At 47.9% G+C, this 18042-nt stretch overlaps 1 protein-coding gene across 2 annotated transcripts in view; it reads left to right on the forward strand.

Moving 5' to 3' along the window:
- The window catches only part of BCAS1 (brain enriched myelin associated protein 1), a 71129-nt gene that overhangs the window by 14981 nt on the left and 38106 nt on the right, over positions 1-18042 (forward strand). For both annotated transcript variants that reach the window (XM_079784315.1, XM_079784316.1), the window contains exon 4: positions 4035-4615. In XM_079784315.1, coding sequence (XP_079640441.1) covers positions 4035-4615 — 581 coding nt within the window. The remainder of the gene's footprint in view (positions 1-4034; positions 4616-18042) is intronic.

The following is an 18042-nucleotide window of genomic DNA, read 5'->3' on the forward strand; positions in this document are numbered from 1 at the left end:
TTCATCTTCCCTGAACTCCTGCACATTGTTTCCATGGAAAGTGAAACTCTTTGGTATGTTGTCTGTCTGTCTGCTCTGCGAGAAAACTTTTTATTGAAACCAGATTCAAGATGGGCTGGCTTCTCCCCAGCTTCCTCCTAGGAAATGAAGGCTCAGTTCGGCTCATCCGGAAGGGGCATTTTATTCTTTCCAGAACAACGTCGGGAAGGCGTGTCAACTATCCCCATCTTTGCAAGAGTATAAAGCCTGTCACTCTGATGGGTTTTTATTTTAATTTTTTATTGATTTTAGAGAGAGGGGAAAGGAGACAGAAAGAGAGACACATCAGTGTGTCATTCCACTTATTTATGCATTTATTGGTTGATTCTTATATGTGCCCTGACCAGGGTTCGAACCCGCAACCTTGGCATATCGGGACAACGCTCTAACCAACTGAGCCACCCGGCCAGGGCTCCAGTGGATCTCCTTCTGCTCACTCACGCAGATTGGATTTGTGTGTGTGAGTATGTGTACGTGTAAGTTAACGTTTTAAAACATATTTGTTTTTAATGTTTATCTAAGGTCTCAAATGACTGTAATCTCATTTCCCCAAGTGGATTTTTTTCCTCTTAACTGAGAAGACAAAGTGTTTTTCACTTCTATCCAGCTCCTTAAAACTCACTTCCTCCCATTTCATTGTCTTTACCTTCTTTCCTCCCATACTAACTGCCTCCTGGGCAGACTTGAAGAGCCTGGAGACTCCATTTCAAGGAGAGAATTGGTTGCCACTAATTGGCTAGTTAAATAGGTACTGACCAAGCCCCTGAAATTCTCTCCAAGTCACTGAGTATGTACATAATTTAAACTGGCATAAGTCGGGGAGGGTGGGAGATTGTTAGCCCTGTAATGGTAAAGTCCAGCTTCAGGCACAGCTGGATCCAGGTGTCTAAATGCGATCCTTGGGCCTCTGCTCCCTGGATCTTCTGGCTCTGTTTTCATCTGTGTTAGTGTCACCTGCGGGCAAGCATTCCCAAAAGGGATGGCCAGGGCCACCCGCTCTGATGTACCCCCTACTTGTTTGCCAACCCAAGCACAAAGGGCAAAACTCTGTTCTAATAGGTTCAGCAAAACTCCCAGGATTCCTTTAATTAGTCTTGCTCAGGTCATGTGCCCACCTGGGAGGTGAGCATTTTAGCAAAGGAAATAGAAGTACCAAGTGATGGACGTGGGTATGCACTCGCCCAATTTGGGGGGGCCGAGCTTCGATGTCATGGAATGTCCCATGTAAGAAGTCCTAGATCTCACAAGTTATCAAAAAGCACTTCACCCATTCCGTGATATCAAGAGCTATGGTTTGCATCTGTTGTAATCTCTAAATGCATTGAAGTCTCGTCTAGATCCCGGGATGTAGGAAATGCATCCTTGATCAAAGCAATTTATTGGCACTTTTAAAAATCTGTCCACAGGAAATTCTTTCCAGAGCCGTTTTCCGCGACTGTAGCACTCGCCGCTGTTCCTTTGGTTTCCAGCCAGAGAGTGGGGAAGAGAGGACAAGGACCGAGAGAGATCAGCTGATGCTCTTGGCATTTTGAAAAGCCCTTCCTTGTTTTGAATCGTAGTCTCTCCCTTTTTGTCAGCTGTTTCCTTGTCTCGTGGCATGGACCATCCCCGCAATTCCTTTATATTCACTCTGACACTTCAGCCGCTTCCTGGCTTCCTGGCACCCGACATACTCATCTATCACTTTCCTACTCCCGCACTCCCCTCCCGCCTGTCCCCCCTGAGAATAACATTGACCGTGATGATGAATTCCGGGACCACAGGGAACAGGCTAAGAAGAGCTAGAAGTTATGGTCAGTGTTCCTGCAGGTGATTCCTTGAGGTCCGAGTTTGTGAGGAAACCCTGGTGCTTGCCATGGGCCTCCGGGTGCGTTTCCTCTGTGCTCCTCGGAGCTTAATGGGGAGGCTGCCCTTCTGCACAAGAACCCAGTGCGCTCGCTCTCTCGCTCTCTCTCTCTCTCTCCCCCCCCCCCCCTCCATGTTTGTTTGTTCCTCACTCTAGAAGCTAGACACTGGGAGATACTAGAATATGGCAACAATTGCTAATGGATGGATGTGTGTATGTATGCCGCACTCCATGTTAACGCCCACTATGAGCAGACCAAAAGATCCTCAGTCTCCCCTTCTCTTTCTCTCTGTCTTCCTACAATCAGATATTAAGAAGTAGCTGTCGCCCAGCCGGTGTGGCTCAGTGGTTGAGCGTCAACCCATGCACCAGGAGGTTACTGGTTCGATTCCCGGTCAGGGCACATGCCCAGGTTGCAGGCTCAATTCCCAGTAGGGGGCATGCAGGAGGCAGCAATCGATATTTCCCTCTCTCTCCCCCTCTCCCTTCCTCTCTCTCTCTCTCAAATCAATTTTTTTTTAAAGAAGTAGCTGTCAACAAATTATAAAACAGAAAGCAATGTTGGCAAAGGCGTGGCAGAAACCTTAAAAATAATCACAGTATCTGTCAACTATCAAGACCCACTATGGCAAAGGCGGTGTGCCAGGTCCTAGGCAAGAGTTTCCTCCTTCAAACGTCTCAACAGCCCTGCAAGGGAGTTAGTATTATTCCCATTGTACATACGAGGACATTCCAAAATTTTAGTGACTCGTCCAAGGTCATACAAATTAGCAGTAGAAAATCTTGATCTTCAACTGTGGTTCCAAAATGTGTGGTATATCATATCCTATATAATAAAAGCCTAATATGCAATTCAACCAAACGGTGGAACAACCAACCGCTGGAACAACCGGTCGCTATGACGTGCACTGACCACCAGGGGGCAGACGCTCAACACAGGAGCTGCCCCAGCCCACAGGCCCCAAGTCGGCCAAGGTGGGTGCCAGCGGGGGTCCCCCTGGTTGCCCCACAGATTGGTCCTGATTGCCAGCCAGGCCTAGGCACCCTACCTGTGCATGAATTTCGTGCACCAGGCCTCTAGTTGCTTTATAACAGGGACCTAGAGAAGAAGGCAGTGGAAGGTCAATGCAGAGGTCAAAGCAAAAGGGATGCCGGCAGCAGTGTCCTCCTTGCAGAAGGTGCGATCCCGGGCAGCTCACCCCACATGTCTGACCCCACGTGCCTGATGCCACGCCGGCCTGAGGCCTGAGTTGCCTTCTCGTGTGGACATCTGCTCTTCTAGCCTTAAAATAGAAACTTCCTGAGTCTTCGTTTCTGAGATCCTTTGGTATTCTCAGCAGATTTCTACCCATAACCTCCCTGCCTGTTTCCTCACTCATGCGTCCTGACAACAGCTAGTGTTCTGGGCACAGTTCTACGTGCTCTAAGAATGCTAACGCACGCCATCTTCATAACAAAACGCCTCCTTGTACCAGACTGCCAAGGCACAGGATAGGTGAGTAACCTGGATTCAAATAGGCATTTGAGCTCAGTGGTTTTCAAATGCGAGTAGCATCCCGCCCCCCCCCCCCCCCCCGCCCCCGCCACACACACACACACACACACACACGCCCACCACCAGGGGGCAGTTGGCAGTGTCTGGAGACATTTTTGGTTGTGACAACTTGGGGATGCTACTGGCATCTGGTGGGTTGAGGCCAAGGACGCTGCTAAACACCCTAATGCTCGAGATGGGCCCCCTAACAAAGGATCCAACCCAGATGCCAGGAGTCCCAGGGCTGAGCAACCTCTTCCGGACACGGAGCCCAAGCTCCTACCTGCTCCTGCCTCCCAGGGGAAAGCGTGAGAGTGTGCGTCTCAGGGGTCCCTGCGGAGACGCAGGAGGTCCTTAACCTGAGCCTGGGGGATGCAGCACCTGGTGTGGACTTTCCAACAACAGCTTCCTCCTCGGGACCTTCTGTCCCTCTCTCCCGAGAGGCACAGGGTCCGGGGACAGCTGACAGCCACCCTCTGCTCTGCAGGCGACGGCCCCACCCCGTGTGCGCGGTGTCGTTTGTGTGTGCGGCGGAGTCGTCCGTCGCCCACACTTGCGTTTCCTCGCGGGGCTGGGCTGAATAACGGCGGTTTGTGTTTGTGTTTGTGTTTGCAGTGGATTTGGGGATAAGTGTCCAGGAAGACAGTGTGGCCGCTTCTTCCCCCAAGACAGTGGACACCAGCGCCGTCGCGGCTGCCAGCGGAAAGAATCCCGGGAAGGAGGCCAAACCCCGGGCACCAGCTGCTAAATCGCATTTTTTCTTGCCTCTCTCTCGGCCTGTACCAGGGCGTACCGGAGACCGAGGCGAGGATTCATCGGAGCCAGCCCGCGCGCCAGGGCAGCCCGATGTCAGCTCCGCGGGCGCCCTAGGGGACAAAGGCGCGAGTGACAGCATGGCCCTGCGGCCGGCAGCTGCGCGGGGGCCCGGCCCCGATAAAACCCCCGGCCGGACCCCCGCCGACCACCACGGCCTCGCTGCCACCCCGGGACCGGCGCCTCTGCCACCTGAGTCAGGGGGAGCGGCCCCCTCCAAGCCTAAGGACTCCGGCTTTTTTAACAAACTCTTCAAACTGGACAAGGGACAGGAAAAGGCACCCGCTGTCAGCCACCAGGAGGCCGAGTGTGCGGCGCGCGAGGACCAGGCCTTCGACATCCCCGGCTTCCCCGGGCCGGCCCACGATGTCCCCGCAGAGAGGGTAAGTGCGGATGGGACAGTCCGTCCCCTCTGGGGCGAACTCCTCTGGGGCCGCTGGGCAGGACGATGGCCCACAGGTGCCTCTGCAGGCACCCGGGCCCTGGCAGGTGTCGGGGCCTCGCCCCCCGGAACAAACAGCACATTGTGGCGGTGCCTCCCGAGCCGGAGCAGAAACATCTGTTTGCAGACAGGCCCAGCTGGGGCGTCTGTTTTATGTAAAAGCCAGCGGAGGTGAGTTACATACAGATGAATCCCTCCTTCCATTTATCAAAGGGGAAGCCAGACAGGTTGCATCTGGGATCAATGGCAGCCGGAGGGAAAGGCGTCAGCAGAATAAAAATGGTTCCTAAAGACTTAACTACCCTCCCGACTCGGCGGCGTAGGGGCTTTCCGTGGAACACATTTCATTTCCCACTTTTCATAGCCCGGATTGGTCTTTCACTGTCGTTTGCAGTAAAGGGTGGGTTTATGTAAAGAGCTTTCACCACTATGGGCTGACTCTTTATGTACTAATTATTTTCCAACAACCTGGAGCAATACCTTTGTAAAAACTAGATTATTTTTTAAAGGAGGTATCCAGAATTCATCTTTTTTTCTTGACACTTTTTTGGCCTGTACAAAGAAAAGCGCGGGTTCTTTTGATCTTAAGAAGAGCATGAGCTTTGAACCATGAAAATATTTGTTTGTGCTCAGGGCAGAGAGAAGAGATCCTTGAATGAAGAAGGAAATAAAAATGAATACATTGTCTTTTAAGGGATTAGTTTCCTTCGTTAATGGACTTTTAAATGACAGTATTTTTTTTCAGACTTCAGGGTTAAATCAAGTGCCTCTAGTTGAGGTTAGAACCAGGAAAGAATTAGCTGGGCTGAGTTATTGATTATATGCTCATGTGTCAAGATGACCAATATATTTGTCTTAAGAACAGCTAACTGCACGGCCACGCTGCGGATGCTGACGCTGGCTCCACTTGTTGTGCACCTACAGCGTGCCAGGCCCTGTCCTAGATACAGTGCATAGATGGTGTGCATTGCTCTGCAGTCTCAGGCACCTAGGGTAGTGGGAAGAGTTACACTGTAAATACTAAACAGCAGCTGGAAATTCCGAACTGTTAAAACTGGGAAAAGATCACTGGGCTATCAGTTGTTAGTTTCTTACTATCAGTGTTCTTGCTGTTCCTGTAAAAGTTGAGTCCAAGAAATACGATATTCAAATTTTCCTTCAAAAGTTTAGGACAATTGCCCTTCAAATGCCCTCTTCCCCAAATGCACCAATTCGGGAGCCCATTGACTTGCTTTCTGTCTAATTCAAAGTAGGTCTTTCCATGCATCCAGGCACCAAATCTCTGCTGAGTGTGCCACAGCGAGGCACGGGCGAGGCCCGGCCACATGGTGGACAGGACAGAGCGTTCCTGTCCTCAGAGAGTGTGCAGTCCAGCAGGGAAGAGATAAAAGCCCCACAGGTGTTAATACGAGGTGTCAGGTGTCTGCTGGGGGGGAGAGGGGGGCAGGTGTTGGAGAGGGAGCCCCGACACGGGGGGAACTAGCCTCGCTGGCCCTGGGAACAGTCCCTCGCTGTATAACCCTCTCGCAGAACGGTGCTTGTCTCGGGGATATAAATGGGTCATCAGAATTCATGGATATCTGAGTAGCTATGAACTACTTCACTCTGAGTGCAGACACTGATGGAGCTCACGCTATTGGCCATGGGCTCCGGAGCCCATCCTGAGCGTGTGACCCACTGCATAGTCACTGTTGTGTTCACAGGGGCCTCCGAAGCCAGCCATTGCCTGACGTAGGGAAAGACTGAGCTACTGGTGGGAGACCCACCTTGGGACAGGTGTCGAGTGCCTCCTCCTAATCCCCATCTTAAGGAAGTAAACCAGGTCAGCATCTGATCGCCACACTTCACACACACACACACACACACACACACACACACACACACACACATGCACTTCCCCATAAAACCCAGTGCACCCAACCCATTCCTGTTTCAAGAACAGTGCAGAAGTCTCCAAGCTGTGCTTTCTCAGCTCAGCTTTCCTTTTCATTGAGGACTCTGAGGGGGAGCACCTCAATTTGAGTGGAATGACTTTCAAAATGATTTTGGAGTCAGAAGAGGGGCGTGTGTAGGGAGCATGGCTGGTATCTGATGTAGTCAAGCCCCGACCCCCCCCCCCCCCCCCCCCCCGCGTTGTAACTTGTCTTCCTCTCTGAGTGAATCCGCGCCCTTAGGTCCCAGAACAAAATGTGCATCTGTTTCTGTGACATGACCAACCTCCAGTCTTTGCTGGCGGTACCTTGGAATTGGATGTCACTCTGTACTCTGCATATAAAACACAGACATGTTGTGAACTAGCCATTCACTGTTCCCCTTCAGTCTGTAAACTTGGGGATACGTAAGTACATGGGCCTGCAAAGATCTTTCACACACAAAAAGCAGCCTTCTGATTGCTCAGGTTTCTCATCTGGTCGCCAGCGGCACAGTGTGTCTCTAGAGCCACACACACACACACACACACACACACACACACACCAATTGTTCTAGAAGGGTCATGAGAGAACCCAGCCCTGAGAGAGTAGCAGGAAGAAAACTCCTCCATCAATGGCCTTCTGGGGGGAGTAGCACTTATGCATAAATGGCCGTCAGTGTATTGATTCAGAGCACGCGGAGTGAATGATGCCTCGGGCTCAGCCATGTGGCTCTCCCTCCCCTCCCGCACGCGAGCCAAGAGGTGTGCCCAGAGGTGTGCCCAGCCCCTCGCCCCTCGCCCCTCGCCCCTCGCCCCTCGCCCCTCGCCCCTCGCCGGATTGGAATTCCAGCCACAAACCCACCGAGCTGTGAATTGGGAGAAAGATGCCACCATTTCATTCTGTGGGGGAACACAAATCTTCTGTTTCCAGTTCGACAGTCTGATTTTTGTGCCTCATAAAACTACATTCAGGGCAAAGCAGGATTCAAACAAGGCCAGGATTCATGAACAAACGCAGCATTTACTACGTAGGCCAAGAAAAGATAAATTCTATGCCTGGAAGGTTTCGCTGCGCTGGGATTCCCACGAGCCAGCGTGTGGGTAAGAATAAGACTTCCTTTTTTAATTTTCCTCTCCTCTCAACCACTGAACCAGCGCTACACATTGCAGATCCATCACACACAAAAAATGACAATTTGACCTTTACTGCTTAAAACACGCACGCGCGCGTGCACACACACACACACACACACACACACAACTTCTGTTGTCAGCCTGGCTTCCAGAAGTGTCTTAGTGTTGGGGGCAGGAGGAGGTCCCTCAAAAGTGTTGTCCAGCACAGATGCGTGAGATGGAAACAGGAATATTCCTTTTCTTTTCAACGTTTAATTGAATTCGCACTTGTTATTTAAACAGCAAGCTTGTGCAAGGCATTTAGGAGATGAATCACCATCCTAGCCCTTCAGTGAGCATACAGTTCCGTAAGAGGCACCATTTTTTGAAGGAGAATTATGATCCTTGCATTGACCCGCAAGTTCGTTCTGACTACAGATATGAAGAAAGATCCTCAGTGGTCTGGCTTCCTCCTCCTCCTCTTTTCTGTCTTGAACCACTCCTTCCAGGTTCTGTCCTCCCAGAAAGTGCTCTTGTCACAGCCGCCGCCATGTGGCACCTCCCACCCTCAGGGCAGCTGCCAGCTCAGGTGTGTCTCGTCCTTGCCCTTCTGGACCTGCCTCTCACACCTGACACAATAGGCCCTCCTGAAGCAGCGTCCGCACCTGCTTCCCGGCCCCCCTGCCTGGCTGCTGTCCTTTATCTCCTCGGCTGGATCCTGCCCTCTCACCTTGGCGTTCCCCAGAGTTCAGCTCTTAGCTGTCTTCTCTCACTACCCTCCCTTCCTTACAAATCACCCCCTGGTCCCAAGGATTTAAATATCAGTATCTGCTGACGAGTCCTATATTTCTATCTCCAGCCTAGATCTACCCCTGAAATCCAGGCTGCACTATCCAGCTGCCTCTTCGAGTTGAATGCTCACTGCATCTCCATCTGAACGCTCACTGAGCATCTCAGCCTCCATATGTCCACAACCACAACCACAGAGTGCCTGCATGCTCAATGCACAGGCTTCCTCATCTCAGTGAACGGCGCTCCGTCCTGCCGCTGTCATTTAGGATTGGAATTATAGAATCAATACCTTTAGTAAACTAGTCAATTCAAATAGAAGCATTGCAGTCAAGGAGCCTAGGTTTCAACTCTGCCTCTGTCGCCTACTGGCTGTGTGACCTTGTGCAAGTTACTTAACCTCTCTGAGCCTCAGTTTCCTCATCCGTAAAATGGGGATAATAATAGTATCCAGCATGTGCTCACATGATTCACACTTGTGGAAATTAAATGTCATGTAAAATACTGAACATAGAGATATTGCATTTTGAAGAAAAAGAAAATGTAGCTATTATTAGGATGTTGGTTTTTCTCCCTGTCATTCCACATTTTAGTCTTTGTATTCCTCCTTTCCATAGTCCTCATCCAGAATCCAGAGGTAGCACAGTTGAATCTAATTTGAAAGCTACATAACCAAAGACATAAGTCCAAATGTAGGTTTTAAAAAGTGCAGGAGTGTGAAATTATTTTTAGAAACAATAGAATGTAAATGCCCATACCCATTATACCTGGTTTCTCAGTCTGCTGTTTAAGGGTGTCTGCACCCTTCACTCTATATTTCCAAGTGTACTTTCCACTATTCCCTTAAACTTCTCCCGTCAGTATGGCCGGCCTTGACCTTGGCAGATGTCCACTGCTTCCCAGTTTCTCTGCCGGTATTTCTTTTTCTCTCTGTTCATCAAAAATTTCCTTCACCTTCAACCCAAGTTCTGAAACTGACCGGATGCCCCCCTCCTGAGGGGCTCCTGGCAGCGGAACCCCTCTGCGTGTTTCACACGCTCTATCTTAAGTTAAATTCTGTGATAAAGTCGTTTTGAAGGAATCATCCCATTAAAACACCAACTCCCCAGGGGATGTCTGTGTTTTCAGCATTTATGGAGATGAAGAAATCAAAGCCTGAGAGAAACCAACTCACTTATTCCAAGTTTCACAGCTAAAGGAGAATTGGCCAACTCCATACTTACCATGTTCCACATTATGTTTTTACCAATTACTACTATTTGAAACCTGTGCAATAAGGTTGCAAATGGGCAAAATGGAATACTGTTACTTTGAGGGAGTGCTATTCAAAAATGTTAGTAAATGGAAAATCATAAATACCAAGTTAATCTCAAATTAAAAATAATAATTAAAAAAAAGAATCACTTGAGTCCAACATTAGAAGGCCAAATGAATTATAATCTGTGTGTTTTGGTTTGGTTTGGTTTGGTTTGGTTTGGTTTGGTTTGGTTTGGTTTGGTTTGTTTACCTCAGGGCCCCAAGGCCATCGCAGCTAACTAGTGAGGCCGTAAGAGCCCCAGAGGCAGGGTGCTGGAGAGGCTCAGGGTTGTCACAGCCCCGGGCCCAGTCCCTCTTCTCCAGTGTCCTCCGTGGACTGGCTAGGCTCACAGGGTCAGCCCTGTGGTTTCAGATGGCTGCCTTGGTTGCAAGTTGTCATCGTCACAATGTCCTATCAAATGAAAGGGGTTTCCTAAGACTTACCCAGGGGCGACATTGAGCCACATGTCTATGTTTAGAAAGGAGGCTTGGGAAATTTCTTCAGCGGAAAGCAGTCTCTGCCCTAGCCGGTTAGCCTGCAGACTGAAGGGTGCCGGGTTTGATTCCAGTCAAGGGCACATATCAGTTGTGGTTTGATCCCCGGCCCTGGTCAGGGTACATGTGGGAAGCAACCAATCGATGTGTCTCTCTCACATCGCTGTTTCTCTCTGTCTCTCCCCCTCCCTTCCACTCTCTCTAAAAATCAGTGGAATAATATCCTCAGGTGAGGATTAACCAAAGAAAAGAAAAGAAAGCAGGCTTTGCTGGTAAAGATGATGTACCACAGATAGAAGAAGATACATTTTTTCCTACCCAACTTTCTATCAGGAAGTCATGAAGTGTGTGGCACTATAGAGCTGCTGCAGCATCATTTATTCAATACACTATTGCACTAACTTTTACCTGGACTATGACCCACAGTAAGAATAGATTTCACATCTTTACATGTGCATACATGAAACAAACATGTACATACATCATAACACAAAATGATGCTATTCATACAGCACTAACACAGGCTATTTTCTTTTTCACTTCGTCCGATGTCAGTTTTGAACCACTAAATTAGTTTCTAATCCACTAAGAGTCACAATCTAAAGTTTGCAAAACTCTATTCCACCGTAATCACTTTCTTTTCAGACATGGAGACAGTGGTCATGCTGCCTGGCTGTTTCTCGTGCACTTGGGTGCTCCCGTGCCCAGCACACACAGCAGGCATCACGTGTCCCAGCTGCCTGACTAGGCTGAGGACGACGCCTACTTTACCACTTACTTTCCAGTGGGTGCTTGAATATATTATCGCAATCTCATTGTCAGCTCTGCCTAACGCTCCTTTAAATAGAACATGGTTTCAAAATATATGTCTGACATAGATGCATTCGCTTAGGTAAACTAGGTAAAATCATATATGTGTACCATTTATTTGGTATTTTTAACTCAGTCTTTAACCTGCCGTGGTGTTCATCATGGTTGAAATATCAAGTGAAGGGTATGATGCAGAGTTTGCAAAATAAATTGTGAATTAACTGTCCCTTTCATGTTATCCAGTTTGATTCACTCCCTCCAGGGTTAGAACAAAGCCCTGAGGTATTGAGCGGTTACTAACTCACGGAGGGGTGAAGTCAGTTGCATAGAATCACACAGCTAGAAAGCCTACATGCTTAGCCTCTGTGCCTGGAAGTTCAAAAAGAGGGAACACTTTGAACCTTTTGAGACATCTAATCCTCTCTAATAAAAGGGTAATATGCAAATTAACCATCACTCCGCTATATAAGCCACGCCCACCAGCCAAGCCACGCCCACCAGCCAATCAGGGCGAGTATGCAAATTAACCCCATCCAAGATGGCTACAGCCACAGAGAGCAAGGTTTCCCAGGTAACAGAGCAAGCCAAGCTTTCCATAGCCATTGCAGGCCTAAGCCTCCACTCAAGCTACAAAGTTTCAATTATAGAAGGTAAACAAATTCAAACAAATGGCGGCAGAATGGAGCTTGAGAGAGCAGGCCAGGGTTGCCGGCAGCAACAGGGGAAGCAAAGCTTTCCACACACCCTGGCCGGGCTCACCCGCTTAAGGCTACAAAGTTTCAATTGTAGAAGGTGAATTAACTGCCACAGAAATGGCAGCAGGCTTGGCTCCGCTCCAGGCTACAAAGTTTCAATTGTAGAAGGAAAATAAATTCCAGATACCAGGGCCTCCACTTGGGTCGCCAGGGGGTGTGGCCGGCCTGCAAACCACCACAGGCCCCTCACTCAGGCCGCCCCACGCCCCAAGGGAATCCCACCCTGATCAGGGACACCCTTCAGGGCAAACCAGCTGGCCCCCACCCGTGCACCAGGCCTCTATCCTATCTAATAAAAGAGTAATATACAGATTGATCATCACTGCAACACACAATATGTCTGCCCCCATGTGGTCAAAGATCCTGCCCCCATGTGGACACAAGATGGCCACTACAAGATGGCCAGCAGGAGAAGGCAGTTGGGAGGCACCCGGCCTGCAAGGGAGGGCAGTTGGAGGTGATCAACCCTGCAGGAGAGGGCAGTTAGGGGTGACCAGGCTGGCAGAGGAGGGAAGTTGGGGGCAAACAGGCTGGCAGGGGAGCAGTTAAGCATCAACCAGGCTGGCAGCGGAGTGGTTAGGGGGTGATCAGGCTGGCAGACAGAAGCGGTTAGGGGCAATCAGGAAGGCAGGCAGGCAAGCAGTTTGGAGCCAGCAGTCCTGAATTGTGAGAGGGATGTCTGACTGCCCGTTTAGGCCCGATCCCACCAGGATCGGGCCTAAACGGGCAGTCAGACATCCCTCAGGAGTCCCAGATTGGAGAGGGTACAGGCTGGGCTGAGGGACAACCCCCCACCGTGCATGAATTTCGTGCACCGGGCTTCTAGTATATGTATAAAATTTCTGGAAATATCAGTCCAATAAAATTGGCCTAGACCTAGGACTCCACCATCAGATAATTTTGGAAAATACTACTTGCTTTATACTACTGGTTCACAATGGACACCAGTCTACTAAAGGCTCTGAGAAGTCCTGCAGCAAGCCACTCACTTCACTTTGTTTAGCTGAGTGTTTCTCAAACTCAAATGTCCGTATAACTATTAGTTGTCTAGTCAGCCAGGCATGTCTTCCAAGGAACAGTTCTAATAAATGCTGTTAGGCATGTTGACCAACATTGGGAAATGATATTATTTGACCTATAATGTGTTAAACAATATTTTAATTAATTGATAATATTTTAATTGACAATATTTTAAAATTAGGAGATCTCAATACAATTCCACATTTCAGACATTTCTGGAAAATGGGAAATTTTGTGGGACGTGAGTTGTGACTCTCCCTTGAGATGGGGCATTCGCTCTCCTGTCACCCGAGTCCCCACCCCTCCATGGAATCCAAGCGGGCAGCCAGGGGCGGTGTCCCTTACTGCAACACTGCCTTGTCATTGTCTGTGTCAGTGGTCGGCAAACTGCGGCTCGCGAGCCACATGCGGCTCTTTGGCCCCTTGAGTGTGGCTCTTCCACAAAATACCACGTGCAGGCGTGCACATACAGTGCGATTGAAACTTTGTGGCCCATGTGCAGAAGTCGGTTTTCGGCTCTCAAAAGAAATTTCAATCGTTGTGCTGTTGATATTTGGCTCTGTTGACTAATGAGTTTGCCGACCACTGGTCTGTGGTAGAGTTGAGAGTAAATTAAAATATTTACTTCCTTCACAGCACTTATCACAATTTGAAGCCACTTGAGGTGACCATCTGGTTAATAAACTGCAAATCAAGACCGGAGTCCATCCGTTGACAGGTGTCAAACAATAAATAGGAGACATGAATACTTTTATTTATTCATTCAACAAACATCTGAGTGCTTTCTCTGAGCCAGGAATGGTGTTAGGTTCTGGGGTGATAGAACCACATACCTCAGGGGAGCTTTCTTCCTATAAACAATAAACAAGAAAATTAACAAACAAAACAAATCGTTCCTGGGTATGAAAAGGGCTATAAATGAAGTAATAGAGTTTTGGGATAGAAAGTGCCGGGGCTGACGGGCAGGCCCCGAGCGGCCGATGAACAGACTGCTCTCGCACACGTTTCTGTGAAAGAGGCTACGGCACCTCTTGGCTATTGCCACCAAGTGGCCCTGTTGGCCTGCCTCCTTGGGTTTTTATTGTCACAACCGCTTGAGCTAGAATTAAGCTCTAGATACAATCAGCAGGTAGGTATCCTTGAGGGAGCACATGCTTCTTCTACAAGGCCGGGTCTAAAAGACTAAACATAGAGATTCTGGCAAAACACCCCGGGGATCGGAATTATTTGGAAAAGTCAAGGCAGGAGCTGCCGCCTTCGGCAAGGTCCCCTCAGAGGCCCCGACCTTTCGGAGAATCCTCCTTACAGACCTTCCAACCAAGTCCCGTGCTTCCCCACAAGAAAGCAGGAGGCTGATCAGTAAAATTGGGTCAGGGAGGAGGGTGGTCTAATCAGGAAATTCGGGGGGAAGGATGTTATTTTTTCCCCTTTTCTGCACAATGCCAAGCCATTCTTAGAAAGTCTGCCGCCTAATTCTGCCAGCATTCACCAGTTCTCCCACTACGGGAAAGTGTCGGTTAAACAGATGGCAAGCAGGTTCCAGGCTTTGGGTTATTAGCTTTTGCATTTTGAAGTCATGTTTTAACAGATATTTTTCCTCTAATAAATGTGAAATGCCATTGTCAGAACCTGTTGGAACTAATCGTAGAACAGAAGAAGCTTCCACGAATCTCTTTGCCCAACATGACTTACCTCGGGATCACTGTCCACCCACTCTATGCCCACAGCAAATGTACGTTTCTGTTCCATCTCACACACAATGGACTTTGTTTAAGAGTGTGCCAACTCACATGTCCTTAGGAATGTCCCCAAAGTAATGACTGCTTCCAAAAAAAAAAAAAAAAGGAAAAAAGAAAAGAAACAAGAAAGTAATATCTTATTGCATAGTTCTCTGCCCATATTTCACTTGCCATTGGAAATTCATTTCCTCCTCCAGTGGAGGAGTTGCTGGGAAAGTGGGAATCCCTTGTTTATAGGGAGCAAGCATGAATTGCTTTCTTTGATTGATTTTTCCCACTCTCCATCTGTGACTACGATGAGCAACCAGTTTATTTAATCTCAGGATAGCATCCCTGCCTCAGTCAGGGCCGCAGATGAATGAGGCCCCTCCATGAAGGTGCTGGGTGCTAGACTTCGGCCAAGATTCGATGTGTAGTATCCTGAGGGTACGTCTACAGAGCATTATAACAGGTGTTGATCTGATGATGTGCAATAAAAAGCATCTTACTGGGTAACCGGTCCGGCCTAGCTCGATTCAGTTAGTGTAAGCAGATAAAATGAACACTATTGCCTCTCTTCTCCCAAAGAGAGAAGGAGCAATGGGTAAGGAGCAGATTTAGATCAGTGTCATTGCAGCTTAGATCCGCCTCATGGAAAACATTTCAGAAGGAAACAGAAATCTACCTTTCACGTTTCGATATTTTATGTTCTTTTTATTGCCCTCTAAAATGTCCAATAACTTCTTGTTGTTGTTGTTAATCCTCACCTGAGGATATTTTTCCCACTTCTTCTTAGAGACAGTGAAAGGGAAGAAGGGAGGGGGAGAGAAAGAAGGAGACAGAGAGAAATACATAATATAATTGGTTGCCTTCTGCACGCACCCTGATCAGAGTTGGGGATCAAACCTGCAACTCAGGTACGTGCCCTGATGCTCGGGTCAATGCTTTAACAACTTAGTCACACCGTCCAGGACAGAAATCTCCAGTAACCCTTAATCATCTACCTGGACCACTGGGAGGCTTGTTTGAACCATGGCATTTGGGCAGTACCCAGTTTTAAAGTCCTAAAACACGCATGCTTTCTCAATGAGCAATTTGACATCGAGGGATTTATTGAGAAAAGGAGCAAATTTTCATGCACAAGACTTTTTTTTAGTTCCAGCATTACAAGAGAAAAGCTGGAAAGATACAAAAGCTCCAATAGGACGGCTTTTATAATGATTACAGTACCACCCTTCCACTGGACATCAGAAACAAGGATGACATAGAAATAGAATCGTGGGCGTGTGAGGACAGTCATAATATAATGTTCATCAAGACGGGCAGGTTCCACAATAGCATATGCAGAAGGATCCCTTTGGGGGAAGTGATGCCTGCCTGCCCGCTGGCCCACGTTTCATCCTTCCGCCCAAAGGCGTGGAGAGTAAAAACTTGTAAATTGTTAGTAGTAGTTTCTTTCAGTAGGAGGATAAAGGGAGAATTTTATATTTTTCCTCTGTGTTCATCTGTATTTTCTCTTTTTTAGAAAAGGAGAAAGCATCGCATACAGCCTAGCTAATTAAAAACAAAACACTACAATCAAGATAACTTCCTGATTTCTCCACTAGGCTGCGCTGTGAGGCTTGAGGCATCCTGAGTTCAGTAGAAATGGCAACAGCAGCTCCTAAGGGCTGCTGCAAGGTTACTTCTTGCTTACTATCATCCCCACACTGTGCGGCCCTGAGCCTGCATGGCAAGTCCTTGCTCAGAAATCATGCTGACTTTTAAAGATACACTTAGAGCTCGTGTGCGGTCACCCCCAGTAGGAGACGTGAAGGAGAGATTTTGTAGTTGATGGGCAGTTTGGGGAGCCCTCTCATAACTGGCATTTCTTATGGTGGTGCTATTTGTGTTCATTCCCCTTTTTTACCACAGGGTTGAAAGATGGGGATACAGTTTTATCCTTTGATGCAAATGGGGCAGGAATAGTGAGGGAAATAAAAATACAAAATTAGCTACAGTGATAGACCCTCCTTGGGTGAGTTTCAGATTTGTAGTAAAGCAAAGTAAAATAATAATATTAATTACTTAATACCAATCTGCTTAGGGAATTGTGATGTTCCACAAAACATTTTTTAGTAGACTTTGGGTTTGGAGTGAGTTCCTCCTTGTTTATTAATTTGCTTTCTTTTCGAGGCAAATTGGAAGAAGTAAATTCCACCTTCAAGAATGAACCCAACGCCATTTTTCTCCCTAAATCTGACAAAGGCTCTATGCAGGTGACCGTGCTCTCAGAAGGAGGAAAGTAAAGGCTTAGTGACGGCCTGGAGACACCGTTGCCTAGCAAATCCTGCCCTTTGTGCTGTTGGGGCATCCAAGTGGGAGAGGAAACTGGGCTTTTCCTTTTATTTTAGGCAGCATGTGGCTCAAATTTCTAACAGATGGAGAGGAGTGGAGGAGCGGGTTTTTGTACCATTCAACATTTCTCAGACAAGTTTCCCTGTGTTAAACGGTACGTTAGGCCCCGACTCTTGGTACAGAGGTAAACATGAAACCAGTGAGGTACAATCCATGGGGAACTGTAGACGTTTATCACAAAATGTTCCAGGCGAGCCGTTTTTTAGCCTTGATCGCCTTGCCTTCACTTATACTTTCACTTTGACACTGTCGACTTGGCTTAAAGGAGCCTGAAATCCAGTTGACAATTTACGGATGAAAGAAGGCACCAGAAGTTCCATATGGGTTTTATTACAGACAATCAAATTATGATACAGCGGCATTATTTTTCAACATGACAAATTGTGATCACTTAACCAGTGTTCCTGTCTGATTGCTCTTTGAAGCCAACAGAAAGGGTGGAAATGCAGGCTTCAGCCACACGATACAGCACAAGCTGACACCAGGGACACCTGTTGGCTTCAAAGAAGCTTCCAGACGTTGCCTGGAGAGCGTGTGTGCCTCTGCCTAAGATTTCTGTTTGCTGAGAATGATCTGGAGGCCTGATGAGAAGAGCAAAACCATGTTGGTAGTTAAGGACCAAGATCCTACAAACAACCCAATAGTTAAGGCACAGGCCACACACTGGTGGCCTTCGGTTGGGTCATCTTCCCAACCATGTGAAGCCTGGCCCGCAGGAGAGTTTTAAAAATTTGGAATTAGTGGCCCACATTTTGTGTTCATTGTAATTTTTAATGAAAATTAAGAAATTATAGAATGGTATCCTTGTCTACCAATACCACCCCAATAGACAATCAATATTTGTATTTTTAAATGTATCCTTCTAGGGTTTCTTTGGGCATCCACAAGTAAATACAAGTGTAAGTTCTTTCTCCTTTTTATTTGCACAAAAGGTAATATAATATACACTGTTCTATTCTGTGCCCCTTTTCAGTTAGCGCTGCTTTCCATATCTATACAGAAAGAACACTGCTTTCTGTAGCTGTACCACTTGCTCATTTGCAAGACTTGCGAAGTTTTCTGT

Source organism: Cnephaeus nilssonii (assembly GCF_951640355.1).
Source record: "Cnephaeus nilssonii genome assembly, chromosome: 11".
Classification (NCBI taxonomy): domain Eukaryota; kingdom Metazoa; phylum Chordata; class Mammalia; order Chiroptera; family Vespertilionidae; genus Cnephaeus; species Cnephaeus nilssonii.